Here is a 17,157-nt window from a genome sequence, read left to right as displayed (position 1 = left end):
TCTTTTCTTTTTTTTTTTTAACATTTATTTATTTTTGAGACAGAGAAAGACAGAGCATGAGCAGGGGAGGGTCAGAGAGAGAGTGAGACACAGAATCCGAAACAGGCTCCAGGCTCTGAGCTATCAGCCCAGAGCCCGATGCGGGGCTTGAACTCACGGACCGTGAGATCATGACCTGAGCCGAAGTCGGCCGCCCAACCGACTGAGCCACCCAGGCGACCCTCAATTTTTTTCTTAAGATGTAGACCCAATTTTAATTCATATCCACAGGACAGAACACAACTCATTAATTTATAAATTCAAAAACCTTATTTGCCAGTTACTGTGTTCAAAAGACAAGGAGAGATTAAGACCCAACATTCCAGGGCTAGTTGTAGTGTAGGGGGACGGGGGATAAACCCACAGCAATTTTAATAGGAGGTGGCATTGAAAGGGTATCACGTGCCACTGGAGATTCCCACTAGAGGATGTAGAGGCGCTATCCCGGAAGATAGAAGAGGCAGAGACTGTAGAACAATGATACAGGGATAGGCAGGAAAAGGTATTTGCTAAGAGTCTGACCCATCATGCTCCTTAGATTATATGATATAGGTGAAAGTCATTTTCAGATGATTGTATTATCCTGTTACTACAACTTGACTTTTTTGGTGAGGTAGCACATAACATACATAGTTTTTCTTCTTATCCCTTCCGTGTTCAATAAATATCATGGCTTCCTTAATTCTGATCTTTTTGTTGTTGAAAATCATAATTTTAATGAAGTGTATTAGTCCTATATTTAATGAAATATATCAGTCCTTTTATTTTTTATTGGCATTAATTGCATTTTCTTTCTAGATTGTAAACAGCGACTTTTTGCCTAATTTTTTTCCACTTAAGCCATCATAGCAGCAACTAAATCTCGAGAGACTCTCTTCAGCCTTCATAAATCTACCCGTAAACATACATGTGCGCACACATACATACGTTTGTAAGAGTCCTCTAAAACCTAGCATCGAACTTAAATTATGCCTTACAATATATAAGGATTTTTAAAAATCTTAAGTGCTAAAAATCAAAGGGCACACCTGAGCAACCACCTTTAAACTGTGCTTCGCAAAAACTATAATGACAGTAGAATGTTAAAAAAGAAGGGGTGAGGGGCTGTCACTTAATAACAGATCTCTGGAATGTGGTAGCACCAACTGTTACCAAGCTTTCAAACTTGAAAGCCTTTCAAGTTAAAAAAAAAAAAAAAGAAAAGAAAAGAAATGGAATACATTCCATAAGTTCCAACAAAGCAAAGTTTAAAATGATTGGTCATTGAGCCTGATTATTCACTGTTAGATGTGGGTTGAAATTGACATTGAAATCGTTAAAGACTTTTGTTTTAATCCATGTTTTTAAAAAAGCAAGGTAGAGAGGGAGAATAAAGGTCTTTTTGTTTTGGGTGGCATGTCATATTTGTACTATTTTGCAAACAGGGAGGACCTATTAATAACTTTCTGTGGGTTAAATCTCTGAGTCATGCTTTAATGCTTTTATGGTAGGATTATGTCATGTGGCTTGTTCTTTCTACATTATCCTTCAATTTATAACATAAAGCCAGGTGTCATTCTTCATGTTTGGGACTGTTCTGTCCATTTGGTTGAGCACATGTACTCTGAAAGCTTTATTTTTCTGTCTTAAAAGCTTTATACATGAAAGATCTCCTCAACCACTCTGTTTCCTCTGATTCTGTTCAGGCCATTCCTTCAAACTCCCCTCTCTTGACTTCTGCATCTTTTTCACCATCTCTCCTCTAAGCTGTAGTTTTGTTTTTTCCCAAGGGGAAAAGAAATTCATTTGTTCTCATTGGTTTCGACTGTCCTTTTTTGATGATAAGAGTTCTTCACGTTCAGCAGCTCATAAGGCTGTGGATGCTTCCCCCCAACCCCTTACCTGAACCTCAGCTTCTGTATAACTAGCTTGTTCGTCAACTTTCATTCCCAAACTGACTCCTCTAGGTGATTCTTGTGTCCTGATGAATTGCACCAATATCTTTCTGGCCCTAAGAAATCATTTCTTTCAGCTCTTTTTGGTACCTGTGCTATTGCTGGAGGCACTGGCATCTTTCTGAGTACCAGTCTTAGCTGTTGGATCTTTTGCATAATAACACATTTTTCTCTTCCTTGGTGGCCCAGTGCTGGGCACTACTAGTCTCCACCTCAGGCCACTTGTAGTTATCAGTGGTTAGCCAGACTCAGCCTAGTCTTCAAGCTGGAGCGTCAGCCATCTCAAGCCTAGTATGTAGGTGGAAGTTGCCACGTTCTCTCTGTCCCTCAATCCAGTTAGTCATGAGACTAGCTGACGCTGTCTTCAAAATGAATCTCAGATCCATGCCTTTAAATTTGCTGCCTGTGCTATTATCCTAGTCCAGACCTTCATAAACTTGTGTCTTAATCACCAAAATCATGTCATAGATGTTATTTCTCCAGCTGTGTCACAGTTAGCACCACCCCCTCTTTTTGAAGACTTCCTGGTCTTCATTGGCTTTTCCTGTTTTGGAAATTCGGTCATTTTCTCATTCTATATTATCTTTTGCATAACATCATATTTTTGCTAGCATTCTAATGCTGTTGTTTTTTAATGTTTATTATTTTTGAGAGGGAGAGAGAGAGCATGAGCAGGGGAGAGGCAGACAGAGAAGGAGAAACAGAATCCCAAGCAGGGTCCACGCTGTGAGCACAGAGCCCCACGCAGGGCTTGAACTCACAGACCAGGAGATGATGACCTGAATCAAAGTCAAGAGTCAGGTGCTTAACTGACTAAGCCACCCAGGTGCCCCGTTCTTTTTTGTTTTTTTAATTTTTTTAATATTTATTTATTTTGAGAGAGAGGGAGACAGATTGTAAGTGGGGGAGGAGCAGAGACGGAGGGAGGCAGAGAATCTGACGCAGACTCCACGCTCTGAGCTGTCCACACAGAGCTTGATGCGGGGCTTGAACTCACGAACTGCAAGATCATGATCTGAGCCAAAGTCAGATGCTTAACAGACTGAGCCACCCAGGCACTCCTGGGTGCCCCATTCTAATGCTGTTTTATGCTCTAATGAACTTTTCCTAGTTGGATTTTATATAACTTCCTGGTTGCATATATTTTAAACTTTTAAAGGCTGTGACCATAGTTTTCTAATTCTTTGTATCCCAATACGTGGCACAGTACTAATTTTAAAAGACATATAGTAAATATTTGCTGATGTTCCTTACTCTGTGGTTTTTCATGAAATACTAATAATAAATAACAGTGGGCCAAACAACATTCTACTCTGCATTATCACATTAGTAGCAAATGGGCACCGTGGTTGTACTTTTTGTGTGGATCTGCCATAATTGCTAATGGAAGCTATTTTATAGAATATTTATTTTTACCTCATGGTAAGTTAGCTTAAGAGAAGAACTGAGAGAATCTAGAAAGATGGAATAGATAGATTTTCCTTCTGCCATAGCAGCTATTTAAGCATGTCTTTGATATGTCTTTGGTATTACTGTCAACATCCAAGCATGCGTATATATTTTACTTACTTGTTTATGGTCTGTCTGCCCCCACTGGGATATAAGCTCCACGAGAGAAAGAATTTGTGTCATTTTGTCATTTTTTTAAGTTTGTTTGTTTATTTTTGAGGTGGGGGGAGGGGCAGAGAGAGAGAATCCCAACTCATGAACCGTGAGATCATGACCTGAGCGTCAAGAGTCTGACACTTCACTGACTGAGCCACTCAGGCGCCCCATTTTATCATTTCTGTAGCCCAGTACATATTAACAGTGCCTGGAAGCATTGGACTGTTGATGCTCAACCGTTGTTGTTGAATGTTCAACGAATAGTAAGCATATGCATGTTAACGTAAATAGAGGTGAATGCAGCAAGTGTACTGTGAATTAGTTAAGGCATCACCCACTTACCAGGTAATACCTACCCTTCTAATAGTTCAGTGAGACAAGTCTTAGATTCTTATTCTTAACCATTTTCTCAGAGGAACAAGGATACAGAGGTCATCTATACAATACTTGTGCCTTAAAACTATTTGGTTTTCAAATTTGCTATAAAACTGATAGCGTTACAATATGTTGACAGATTCAAGAGAGCACTTACAGAGATGTCTAGCAAGCGAATAGTCTTCTGCACTTGGGGAAATACAGCGTTCCCCTTTCTGAAGATGATACAGGTTAAGTTTGAAATCAGCATGAATAGTGTCACATTCCCAACTGGGGCTTTCTGGCGTTCTATGACATCATGAAAGATTATCAGAGAATTGTATGATTGATTCAGGTAGCTCGTGAAGAAAAATGTGAGCTTAGAAAACCTATCATTCAGTTTATTCATAGTGGTTTTGTAGCTAAGTTCAAAGCTGTACAAGAGATCTATCATACTATAATATTGTTAGAAATCACGAAGATAATATAGAAAAGATTTGGGGGGGGGTCCCTGAGTGGCTCAGTAAGCATCCAACTCTTGATGTTGGCTCAGGTCATGATCTCATGGTTTGTGAGACCCAGCTCCACATCAGGCTCTGTGCTGACAGCGTCAAGCCTTGGGGTTCTCTCTCTGCCTCTTTCTCTGTCTCTCTCTGTCTTCTCTCTCTCTCAAAATAAATACGTAAATATTTAAAAAATAATAATAGAAAATAAAAGAAGCTTTTGACCTTCAAACAAACATCAGTTGACTTATATTTGAGTTTTTTTCTGTAGGTAATTTTATTCGACTTCTTTGCCCTTCCAGTCATAGCTTTGTATTTTGCCTTTTTTTTTTTATTTTAACCTCCCTGATCTCAGTGTGTTGTGAACGCAGGGACAGCACTGTTAGTAAGAGCATGGTCAAAAGATGAACAATGATTTCAGCCTGACTTGAATGTTCATCTCAAAAACGTTGATGGGGGATTAGGATTAATTAGTAAACAACCAATAATGCTGTACCCAGTAGAGTCAGATGCAAAGCTGCCCCTGATCTCACACTTCACTTTATTCCATTAGCACAGTCGGTGGTTTTGACAAGACTATCCACAAAAAGACATGTATGAATTTTGGGACAGCAGTCTTCCTAATCCAAATTGCTACTGGGCAGAACTTTGACAGATCTGTGGCTAATCTTGGCATCTAGTCTCTGAAGTGGTCACTTAATGAATGTAGTGTACAAAAGCCCGTAAGGCTGTCTGGCAGGCTATGAACAGCTAAGGGATCTGGATACACGTTAGTGGGAGGGATATGGATGTGAGCACATACCACAGCAGCTATATCATGAGTCAAGCTCAGGACTGGCAAGAATAAATGCTTGTTGCAGGATGGATTTGGTAACGCAGAGGCTGAAGCTCTAACATAAAACAAATGAATCATTGTGACTAAGCAGCCATTATTTGTTTCTCCAGAACTGACTTTGCCTTTGAGGCTGAAGATTAAAAGATCTTAAAATCTGAAAAGTGAGGGGCCTTGTAAATAGATGATGATAAAGACTAAGAGTGATATGAAAAGATCAGGCTCTTCACATCGGATGACCAACTTGTCCCCAATACAGAGCAGGAGTCTAGTCCCTGGGAGGTGTTGCACATCACCCCCTTCCACATAATGGTTCATTGTTTGCTTGTAGAGTCAGACAGTCCAGAGATTGAATTCCAGTTCCACCTCTGACTTATTGTGAGACATCAGGCATGTGACGTCACTTCTCTGTGTCTCAGTTCTTATAATAAGGTTAATAGCAGTGTCTACCTCACTGAGTGGCTGTGAAGATAATGCCTGTGAATCACTTGGTGTCAGCACAAAGTGAGCTGAAGACATCTCACTGAGGTGAAAAAATGAGGATGGCAGACCATGTGATTCCACAGATACTGATTTAGATGCCTGGGATTGGAGAAGCCTCATGTTTCCCGGCTGGGGGAGACAGAGAGAGAGGGTTGTTTGTGTCTCCTGGTCCAGCAGGGTAGGGCTCAGTAGACCTGCCAGGTGAGGAGGATGGCAACATTTTTTAAGGAGTAAAGAGGATTTGGGGTAAGGTGGTAACTAACTAAAAGATTCCAAGGACATCAGTTGATCTGTGTGCTTTAGCACAACCCCCACTTACTTTAGCAGAGGCTGAACACGCCTTGAAGCCTGGCCCTGAAGATAGAAAGTCATGGATAGTATTGCATTCTTCTATCAAAAGTCCTTCAGCCCATGTATAAGGAGGGCTCTTGGGTCTTCACAGGTATAAACTGCTCCCCCAGCCCCTCAGTCCCATTTAGTTTTCTACGGTGTGCAGGGAGGAAGGCCCCTCAGGGGCGGGAGACCTAATTGTAATTACACACAGCTCCTCAAAGAGAAAAACAAAAATTGAGTCCTGGGAGTTAATTGGAAAAGATCTTGGAGATCATTTTGTACATACCCTCTAATTTAGAAGTCAAGTAGGTTGGCTAATTTTCCCAAAGTCACACAAAATTAGTAGCAGAATCAAAGCCTGAACTCAGATATTAGCACTTGTCATCTTCTGATTCTTTATGATATTCCTGGCTATGCTGGTACCCGGTGTTAGCAGGCACTGAGTCATATCCTTCCATAGCTTAATATGAAACCAACACAGCAGTTCTGTAGGTTTCAGAGATGATGTGATAACATGGCTCTACTCTCTGAATGTCACGTTTTTCTTTTTGTCGTATGGTAGTGATACCTGTACTTACTCACACAGATGTAAGCCCATTCAGGACCAGGCTGCAGGGTGCCTAGGTGGCTCAGTCGGTTGAGCGTCCGACTTCGGCTCAGGTCATGATCTCAGGGCTCATGAGTTCGAGCCCCGCATCAGGCTCTGTGCTGACAGCTCGGAGCCTGGAGTCTGCTTTGGATTCTGTCTCCCTCTCTCCCTGCCTCTCCCCTGCTTGTACTCTGTCTCTCCCTTTCTCTCAAAAGTAAATAAACATTTAAAAAAAAAAAAAAAGGACCAGGCTGGGCACTAGATTGTTGAGTGACTGGAGCAGGGAGTCCATCCAGCCCACGAGTGTGCTGTCTGAGTAGTTGGTCCTACCTGTGTTCTTCCCATCAGCTGCATTCCCTCTGGGGCAGCAGGGCAGGAATCGGTCTGCTTGTCATAAAGATTCGCTCACGATAATTATCTCTATGTATTGAGCTCCTGCTGTGTGTTGGCCCTGGGCTGAGCACTCCGCATGTCACCCTGAGCCCACCGAGACCCTGTCAGGAAAATGGCACCATGGCAGCTTGAGGAAATGAGACCACAGAAGTCACCACTTGCTCAGTGGCAGATGAATGGTAAATGGCAGGCCTGGGGGTGGACTCCCAGTCCTGTGAGCCCTGAGCCTGTGCTTTATCCGCTACAGGACTTTGCCTATCATTTTTGAACTCCTTTTAGTACAAGAGTCACTGTGTGTTTCTAAATGGAGTCCAAAATGATGGTGGGTTTCTCCTTTATGTGTCGCTGTCATACTGTTAATAGTGTCCCCTTTACATGGCACTGATATATTGTTAGTGTCATTAAAGTATGATTCCGGTAGCAGCAGCTCAGGGGTGGAACTGATTTATTAATGGCCAGTGTTTCAGGGGCTTCAGTGGGTTTTCATTTTATGTTCTGATACCCAGAATCCAGGGAAAAATTAGAACTTTACGAGAATAAAGGTTAATAATACTATGATTCCTTTTTTGTACATGCTGTTCTTTTACAGAGCTGCCTCTATGAAATGAGTGATTGTTAATGACTTAAATGTGAAGAAATTGTTGTACTCATCTGCTCAGGCTGCCATGACGAAATACCATAGACTGGGGGGCTTAAACAGCAGATATTTATTTTCTTACCATTTGGGACACTGGAAAGTCCAAGATTAAGGTTCTGGCAGGGTTCACTTTCTGGTGAGACCCCTCTTCTGGCTTGCAGATGTCTGCTTTCTTCTCATGCGGTCTTTCCTCTGAGCATGAAGAGAGAGGGAGAGTGAGCTCTCTGGTGTTTCTTTTTATAAGAATCACTAAGCCTATTGGGTCAGGGCCTCACCCTTATGACCTCATTTATTTATTTATTGTTTAAAAAAAATCTATTTGTTATTTATTTTGAGGGAGAGAGCATGTACACGGGGGACAGGAGCAGAGGGAAAGGGAGAGAAAGAATCCCAAGCAGACTCTGAGATGTCAACGCGGAGCCTGACACGGAGCTCAATCTCACCAACCATGAGATCGTGACCTGAGCCTCAATCAAGAGTCAGAAGCTTAACCGACTGAGCCACCCAGGCGGTCCCCTTATGACCTCATTTAAACAGGATTACCTTCTATAGGCCCTGTCTCCAAATATAGTCACACTGAGCATTAAGGCTTCAACATGTGAATTTAGGGATGGGGTGGGGTTGGGGCGGAGGAGGGCAAGTTCAGTCCATAGCAGTTATTGATTGTTTTCTTGTGTTCAAATCTCTCATTTCTGAAGGAGAAAATACAAGACTTTGACATTACTTATCATTTACACAGTGTTTTAAATAAGTAAATTAAATTAACTTTCGTAGAATAAATTAACTTCTACTTCTCATTAAATAATTGAAATATTTTATGTGCTGTCCTTCAGTTTAAAAGATACATGATCGGGGCACCTGGGTGGCTCAGTCGGTTGAGCGTCCGACTTCAGCTCAGGTCACGATCTCGCGGTCCGTGAGTTCGAGCCCCGCGTCGGGCTCTGGGCTGATGGCTCGGAGCCTGGAGCCTGCTTCCGATTCTGTGTCTCCCTCTCTCTCTGCCCCTCCCCCATTCATGCTCTGTCTCTCTCTGTCTCAAAAATAAAAATAAACGTAAAAAAAAAAATTAAAAAAAATAAAAGATACATGATCTGTACTTGGTAATATTGCTAACGCTCACCAACAGAGTCTACAATAATACAAAAGTGTTGTTTGCTCTTTCACCATCGTTTGCCCCGTTCTCTTTGTAACTGTTTAAAGACAAGGTAATAGGATCTCCACTTCCTGCTAGAAAATAGAAGTAGAACTCAGTTAGAGCTCAATGGATAAGGAAATATTATTCCTTAAAAAGATTATTTGAGGTAAAATTAATTATTTTTTGTAACCTCTAGCCCTCTAGTGATTTATAGCATAACCTTAAGCACTAGCTTTGATTTTCTGAATTGAAATCATAATGATGATGATGATGATGATGATGACGACGACGACAAATTTGGCAATAATAGCTAATATGGGTTGAATGTTTAATAATAACATACCCTAAAACTATGTTAAATGTAGTTCTTCTTTTACTCCTTACAGGAAACCCATGGGGAAGGTCCTATATTCAGCCACAGTTTACTCTGACAAAAGTGAGGCATTGGGAGATTAAGTAACTTGCCCAAGACCACACAGTTATGGGTGAATGAATCAGGAAGTAGTGCCCAGTGAATCAGGAAGTAATTATTAAGACTTTTAGGTATGTTCAAGTTGTGAAAAGCACTATGGTGAATGAGGGGAAGGGGGGGAAAGCAAAGAAAACCTTTGCTACCGAGAAATCAGAATAGAAGAAATGCCGAAGTTTGTGGTAGATGTCCTAAGAGCAGCATTGACAACCCCCCACCCCCCAGAAGAGCTGAAGCTCCTGCAGAAGACCTTGAGGGCGGTGTTCCTCCAAATGCCATCAGTAGACCACTTGGGACCACCTAGAATCTCTTGGGAGGCAGTTTTCTGGGCCCCATCCTAGAATTAATAAATATGAATATGAGGGTTGGAGCCCAGGAATTTGCATTTTAACTACTATCCCCCCAACACACACATACACACGTACCCCCTTCCAGAGGTGATCCTGAAATACATCGTAAGACCCCTGCCTTAAAGGATGGATCTGTTGGAATTAACAATGATGGCAGCTTTCTCAACAGGGAAAGAGATGGAAGCAAAGAGATGCAAGAAGCATGGGTTATTTGGGAGGTGCAATAAGGAAACAGGACTAATTAGAAGTAAGAGGCTCTTCTGGAAAGCAATGCAGAATAAGGCCACATAAGGATATTAAGGCCAAGGTTAGGTAGGACTTTAGAAATCAGTGGAGTTTCAGTTAAGTGAGAAAATAACCACAAATACTCATGAGCGAGAAAATAGCCTGATGAAAAACATGACCTAAGGAAAATTACCTGTGAATTGATAAATTCTTATTTTACAAATATATCTTACTGGTTTTAAAAAATATTTTCTTAATATTTCATAAGCATTATTTCTTATTTTGTCTTTTGGCTTCTGGGACATCTTATAGGAAAAGACAAGATGACATTCATAAATATCCTCAAAGAATCTGAAGTTTTCCTCAACATGGAGTATAAAAGTCAAAGACTATGTAGTTTGAAAGCCAAGAGTTAAGAAATAGATGGGTCTTACTGCCTGTATCCAGGCTTCAGGGTATAAAGCTATTTCTTTTTTCTGCCTGAGACCCTTACCCATTGCCTGTGGGAGTATAAATTGGTGTGACTTCCACAGAGGACAGTGTGAGAGTATCTATCAAAATTTTAAGTGTAGGGGCACCTGGGTGGCTCAGTCGGTTGAGCATCTAACTTCAGCTCAGGTCATGATCTCACAGCTCGTGAGTTCGAGCCCCGCATTGGACTCTGTGCTGACAGCTCGGAGCCTGGAGCCTGCTTCAGATTCTGTGCCTCCCTCTCTCTCTGCCCCAACCCACTCTCATTCTATCTCTTTCTCTTTCAAAACTAAATAAACATTAAAAAAAAATTTTTTTTTAATTTAAGTGTATATTCCCTTGGATTCAGCAATTCTACTTCTACGTAGATATGCTCACATCTCTACAGAGGTTATGATAACACAACGTCACTCAAGGTCTGAATTGGTAAAATACTGGAAACAACTAAGAAAATCTATCAATAAGTATTTGGTTATATAAAATAAGGTATGTTGGGGCACCTGGGTGGCTCAGCCAGTTAAGCATCCGACTCTTGGCTTTGGCTCAGGTCATGATCTCACAGTTTCATGAGTTTGAGCCCTGGGTCGGTCTCTGTGCTTGCAGCACTGACCCTGCTTGGGATCCTCTCTCCCCCTCTTTCTACCCTTCCCCACTCACATTGTCTCTGTCTCTCTCAAGATAAATACTCCTTAAAAAATATATAAAAAAATAAAATGTGGTATGTAGACAGTGAAATATTATACCGCCATTTAAAAGGTTGTTAGTTTCATGTTTCACGTGTTGGTGTGCAGAGATCTTTAAGATCTATTTTCAGCGAAAAGAGCAAGATGCAGAACAGAAGTGCCATACTACAGTAATACATGGATTTTTACTTTCTTTTACATTTGCAGAAAAGGTAGAAGTGGAACATAAGGGGTTTAAGGTTAGAGGAAGACCTTCATTTTGCCTTTTAATATTTTGAACTGTTTAAGCTTTGACAAAAATCTGTCACTGGAAATCCACCTTTTTAAAATGAACTAAAATGTGTGGTATCATTGAAAGTCGGCTAGTAAGGTATTCAGGAAATCCAAAAGATGTGTGCATGAGGGTATGTGATCACAGTAAATTCACCTTTAAAAAATGTTAGAATTATGTTCCCCATCTGTTACTTTCAATGTGTATTCTCATGGTGTTTATATTTATTCACTCATTTAGCAAATATTTATTGAGCACATACTATGTGCTTTTACTCCAAGTTTCAACATGGGCCTGAGACTTCCTTTAGAACCATCGGCTTTTAAAATTGGAAGGACTCTTGAAGATCAATTTCCGTGTCTTTTAGGCAAGAGAAAACGGAAATTCAAATGAACGTGTCTTGAGATCTCCCCACCCATTAGTGGCAGTGCTGCTGGGAGAACCCAGTTCTCTCTGAGTAATGTCACAGGACAAACTCATCTTGCATCATCCTTGTTCTTTCACACAAGTAAAGTCCATTCAGATTTCCTTCAGTGGATTTGTCTCCTCAAGTGAACAGCTTTAGAAAAGGTATAATGGTAGCAGAAATACAGAATTGTTAACCTTAAATATTTAGAGGAAACTGAAATGTTCTGCATTTTTTTTCTATTAAAAAAATAACATTTTGGGGTGCCTGGGTGGCTCAGTCGGTTAAAGCGTCCGACTTCGGCTCAGGTCATGATCTCACAGTCCGTGGGTTTGAGCCCCGCGTCGGGCTCTGTGCTGACAGCTCAGAGCCTGGAGCCTGTTTCAGATTCTGTGTCTCTCTCTTTCTCTGACCCTCCCCTGTTCATGCTCTCTCTCTGTCTCAAAAATAAATAAACGTTAAAAAAAATTTTTTTAAATAACATTTTAACTTATATGCCATTCAGTATCCTCAGGGTTTATGCTCTAAATTTTGTTTGGACTCTTTTACCTACTATGTTAATAGATCATATTAAAGATAGGTTTATCACAGCTCAAGGAAGCATCATACTAAAAAATAAAAAAAAATAAAAAAGTTTTGTTGGCTATGTGTTCCCCTAAAATGAGGAAGGAAGGAACATGGATATGTAAAGGAGAAAAGAAGCATTCCATCACTGAACAATATTTTTTGAATTGTTTATTTTCATTCAGGCTGTGATAGTAAGTCTTATCTACCCAGAGCGTGAGCATCTCAGACACCAGATCTGCTTACTTAGACCCTCACGTCACTTAGGTGACTCAGTGTGATAAATCCATGAGGCATTTAATGTATCTTTTATCAACCATCAATTCTGGGGATTTTGTCCCAAATTCTTTTAATGTTTTCAGAGAACCAGTGCTTTGTTGAAACAAATGTAGTCACAGGCTTTTGATCTGGAGGATGATCCCATTTTTTTAGAGAGAGAGAGAGATGGATGGTGCCATTGGTTTTGTCAATAGTCAGAATTGAGACCAGAGCATGTGATGTATGCATTACTCTGTTGTAATAATACACCAAACTACAGGACTGTAGGGGATTCCCAAAAAGTAGAATTCAGTGCATCTTCTTGGACCTCATTGTCAGCATACTAAATTATGCTATGAATTAACAGTGGTACTTTTTCCTGAAAATGTGAGGAAAGCAAAGGCCAGGCTTGGTAGAGACAAAACCAAAGAACTCTTACCTGTTCCTGTGGGCTGTTTATACAGTCCTGCCTGTTTAAGTTTTAAACCAGCCTATATTTCCCTTGTTTTTCTTCTAAAGCCGCGAGAGAAATCATCTGGTTAGAAAGGGAAGAGCGAGCCCGGCAGCACTATGAAAAGCACCTGGAAGAGCGGAAGAAGAAGCTGGAAGAGCAGAGGCTGAAGGAGGAGCGGAGGAGGGCTGCTGTGGAGGAAAAGCGGAGGCAGAGACTGGAGGAAGACAAAGTAAGACGCCGCCCCGGGAAGTACACAGGAGATTTGTCTGTTTCAGAAATGCAACACATTTACTATGAAACCTTCCATTAAGGTGCTGGGGTGCATAGCAGAATTAAGGAATCAGTTTTATAGATAGTCACAGCTTCTAGGGAGGTTGGGGTATGGAAGGCAGGTCCCAAATGGCGTGATTGTTGCAGTTACTAACCTAGAAACTTTAAAAGCCCAGGTGTCTGGCCTTCGAGCTGTAACTTATTTATGTTCAGTTCGCCCATATGAAAGTATTGAGACGCTTTATCACCTGGGACCTGATGATTTCAGTAACCATCCCAAGTTGATACTCCTCCCACCCTAAGGAAGTAGGAGTACTAAGGTAAAGATTTCAGCGGTGCCTTCCTCCATTCTGCCTTAAGTTGAAGAAGCCTCAAGCAACCAGGTTGAATCTAATCTTCCACTCCCCTGCTTCATTTGAGGAACGCCATGAAGCTGTTGTACGGCGTACAATGGAAAGGAGCCAGAAGCCAAGACAGAAGCATAACCGCTGGTCATGGGGAGGCTCTCTCCATGGGAGCCCCAGCATCCACAGTGCAGGTAAACAGTGATCGCCTTCAAAATCACTCCTTTCTTCCTGGACTGTAAAAGGACAGTTGCTTCTTTTTCTCTAAGTCTGTGTTTCCAAAACAAAAATCCCTGCTGAAATAATTCAACTGTAATGAAATGATGATCCTAGCTGTTTGAGGATAAGAGGGTGATGGAGGTAAGATAAGATTCTCTCTCTCCCGTAACACAGGCTGCTTTTCTCTTTGGTTACATAGTTCCTTGAAGAGATAGAAATCTATGCAATGTTTCTAAGTAAACGTGCAGTTTCCACTCTGCATTATTTTAAGTAATCCTTTACATTAAGTTGTCAGGTTTATGGAATAAATTCGCCAGTTTTGTCTTCCTCTCTGGAAGAATCCTAGCAGTATTGACTGATCAAAATCGATACTATGAACTTGTGTATTCAGACCTTAGAGTGTGTGCAGTTTTAATGCTCCGCGGGAGAAAATGCAGGTTCTGAAACCAGAACCAGTGAATGCCTCAGCTGTTATTCCCTTGTTCTCGAATAGACATAAAATCATACTGAAATTTGGAAGTAGTGAAAGGCTTTATTTTTGTACTGTAAATTCAATGAACTTTGAATTTTATATAGTGCGTCAGTTTTTTTCCATCTGTGTGAGTCTAATAACTTTTTTTTTTTTTTTTTTTTTTTACTTTGAAAAATCATTGTCTTACATTCTGTCCCCAGGTGGTTTTGTTGCATCATCATTCACCTTTCTCGATTTAGCAGGCCTGGACCACCACTTCACAACTCTTGGTGGTACTAGAAAATCTGGTACAGACATCCCCGTGGTTGCCGGTTGCCTGACCTGTAGCTAGCACCTCTGACCCAGGGCCAGTTCATCGCTAGCTGAGCCGTCACCACCTTAGTCATAATGCATGCCTAATACCCCATTGCATAGACCTAGATCTGGGCATGGCACAGTGTTTCTTAAGTGTGATGATGGTAGAACTCAGGTGACTTGAAGGTGTTGAAATAATGTCATTACATGTGATGTGTTTACTTTCTCTTTAAGTGACCGTTTTGGATAAAATCTTTAAAAAGTGTTTTTTAGTTAATGGATTACCTGGAATCGAAGTACATCCAGTTGGTGTGCCCCCCACCCCACACCCCTGTCAGTACTGCTGTTTCCACTATTAGCTTTAACCTAAATAACAATGGATTTTTGCTTACTCTCTTCTTTTATTGCTAACATTCAGTGTATCTTCTAGAACCTCTTTGTTTTAAAAATTCTGAAAGCAAATTATCACGGCTTTCCTGTGGCGTTAAACCATACTTAAAAGCACTTTTTTTTCCTTGGCTGTTAATGACCCAGTGGTACAGGGTGGGCATGTGTCAAATCTGTAATCATAAGGGTCATTCATGTGTGATATTTTATCCTAAGGGCAGTTTTACGTAAACGTTCCATACAGAAAAGCTGTCATAGTATATATTTTTATGACCTTACTTTTCCTTTACTTGGCTTCATGTTTTACTTGTGTCCAGCAGAAGTACACTCTGTTACAGATTTTCAAATATTTTTAAGGGGAAATCCAGTCACTTGCCTTTAATTCTTGCTTCCACACTCAGAGTTTAATATATGACCTTCATTTCTGCCACCCAGAGCAAGAGAAACTAATGTTGTATTTGTTAGCTCTTGCATAAAATCCATTTTTATAAGGGCTGTGAATCAGAGAAAATTGCTGCTCTGCTAAACAGAGAAGTTTGAAAATAACTGGAATTTGCCAAAACTCTCAAAGGTCAGAATGATCTGCTGTGATGTTAAGAGCAGTGACCTGCTCTTACTCATATACAACAATGCCTCACTCAGGATGGGCACTCAGTCAGTGTTTGCTGATCAAAAACCAGATCCTAGAAATTAATTTTAATCCATATTAAATCAGTGTGTTGGCTTACTGCTCACACATCGACTAGCGCTGGTTTGTAAATTTTTTTTAACTGATTCTTTTTTTTGTTAAGTATTTATTTATTTATTTATTTATTTATTTATTTATTTATTTATTTATTTTAAGAGAGACAGAGACAGCACAAGTGGAGAGGGGCAGAGAGAGAAAGAAGAGAGGGCATCCCAAGCAGGCTCCATGCCATCAGCACAGAGCCCAGCGTGGGGCTCAAACTCACAAACCATGAGATCCTGACCTGAGCCGAAATCGAGTCAGATGATTAACCGACTAAGCCACCCAGGCACCCCAAAACTGACTCTTAATAAATCCTTTCGTGAATTTGTATTTTGTTCAGGGAGAAAAAGAAACGATTAGAAATTTTTATTGTATTAAGTAATATAATTCTCATTAGATTAAGTAATACAATCAATACATGTGACACCTCCATAATTTTAATACAAATTATTAAATTTTATAATTTAATAATAATATGGACACCTCCATATTATTGCATTACAATCAATACATGTGACACCTCCATAATTTTAACCATGCAGGCCTCCAGTTAGGCACACTGTCCCTCAACTAAAGCTTAACACATAAAACAATATCAGAAAATGAATTGCTTGATCCACCTAGAAATGACTTTGATCGTTCCTTATACCCCTGGATCTTACATTTTATCATTTAGATGTTCCTTTTGATATTTTATCCTAAATCTTCAGGACTGCCCTAAGAGCCTATCAGTTAAGTGTAAATTTACGTCACAGAAACAATGTTTGGGTTTGTTTGTTTTATAATGAAGTTGCTTCAACCATACCAATGTGTCCCGGTAGAGATAGGAATGTCTGATGTTGGGGGAAGCCTTGTTTATCCGTACATTATAAACAATGGCCAAAATGATTATTCTGTGGAGAGAAGTTTACTGTAAAGTTCTGACTACCAGTGTTAGACCCGTGAGAACTGGGTGTTAAAGGCATCTACCTAAAGAATATTTTTGTTTGTTTTTAGTTTTAGAAGAAGCTAACATTAGAAAAATAAAACAAAATATGGTAACACCTTTTTTACCTTTGGCTATCACAGGTCAGAACACCTACTTGCCCTCCTAAATAAATACAATGACATTTTAGACTTTTGTTCTGTGCACTTTTATTCAGGGAATGTGATTTATTCTAATGAGCATGGTTATAATTTGGTTCCGCAGACAACAAACAACAGACAACAAACTGTTGTCCAACAGACAACAAACTAACAGCCTATTTTATATGGCTATTATTCTCTTCTGACTTGACCTTTAAGAATTACTCTAAAATTACTGACCTGAAGGATGAACAGTATCACTAATAAAGTTAAAGAGAAAGAATGCTAATTTTCTTTATATATTGCTGTCAGTTTTTTTGGGCAAGTTTGTGGACTGATTCTACATTTGTAAACTGCACTAGACTCTGTGTAACAGGCATAGAGGTGT

At 40.3% G+C, this 17,157-nt stretch overlaps 1 protein-coding gene across 10 annotated transcripts in view; it reads left to right on the top strand.

The window, feature by feature from the left end:
- MAP7 (microtubule associated protein 7) overlaps positions 1-17,157 on the top strand; it is a 179,135-nt gene that overhangs the window by 124,624 nt on the left and 37,354 nt on the right. For 5 of the 10 annotated variants that reach the window (XM_086707952.1, XM_086707948.1, XM_086707951.1 and 2 more), the window contains exons 4-6: positions 13,054-13,217; positions 13,679-13,796; positions 14,494-14,580. In XM_086707952.1, the coding sequence (XP_086564078.1) occupies positions 13,054-13,217; positions 13,679-13,796; positions 14,494-14,580 (369 nt within the window). The remainder of the gene's footprint in view (positions 1-13,053; positions 13,218-13,678; positions 13,797-14,493; positions 14,581-17,157) is intronic. The other 5 variants (XM_086707956.1, XM_086707957.1, XM_086707953.1 and 2 more) reach the window with 1 other exon arrangement.

Source organism: Puma concolor, chromosome B2 (genome assembly GCF_028749965.1).
Source record: "Puma concolor isolate L17-30 chromosome B2, mPumCon1.1.hap2, whole genome shotgun sequence".
Taxonomy (NCBI): domain Eukaryota; kingdom Metazoa; phylum Chordata; class Mammalia; order Carnivora; family Felidae; genus Puma; species Puma concolor.
Note: the sequence above shows the minus strand (reverse complement) of the source record. Positions and strands in the feature narration are given on the sequence as shown.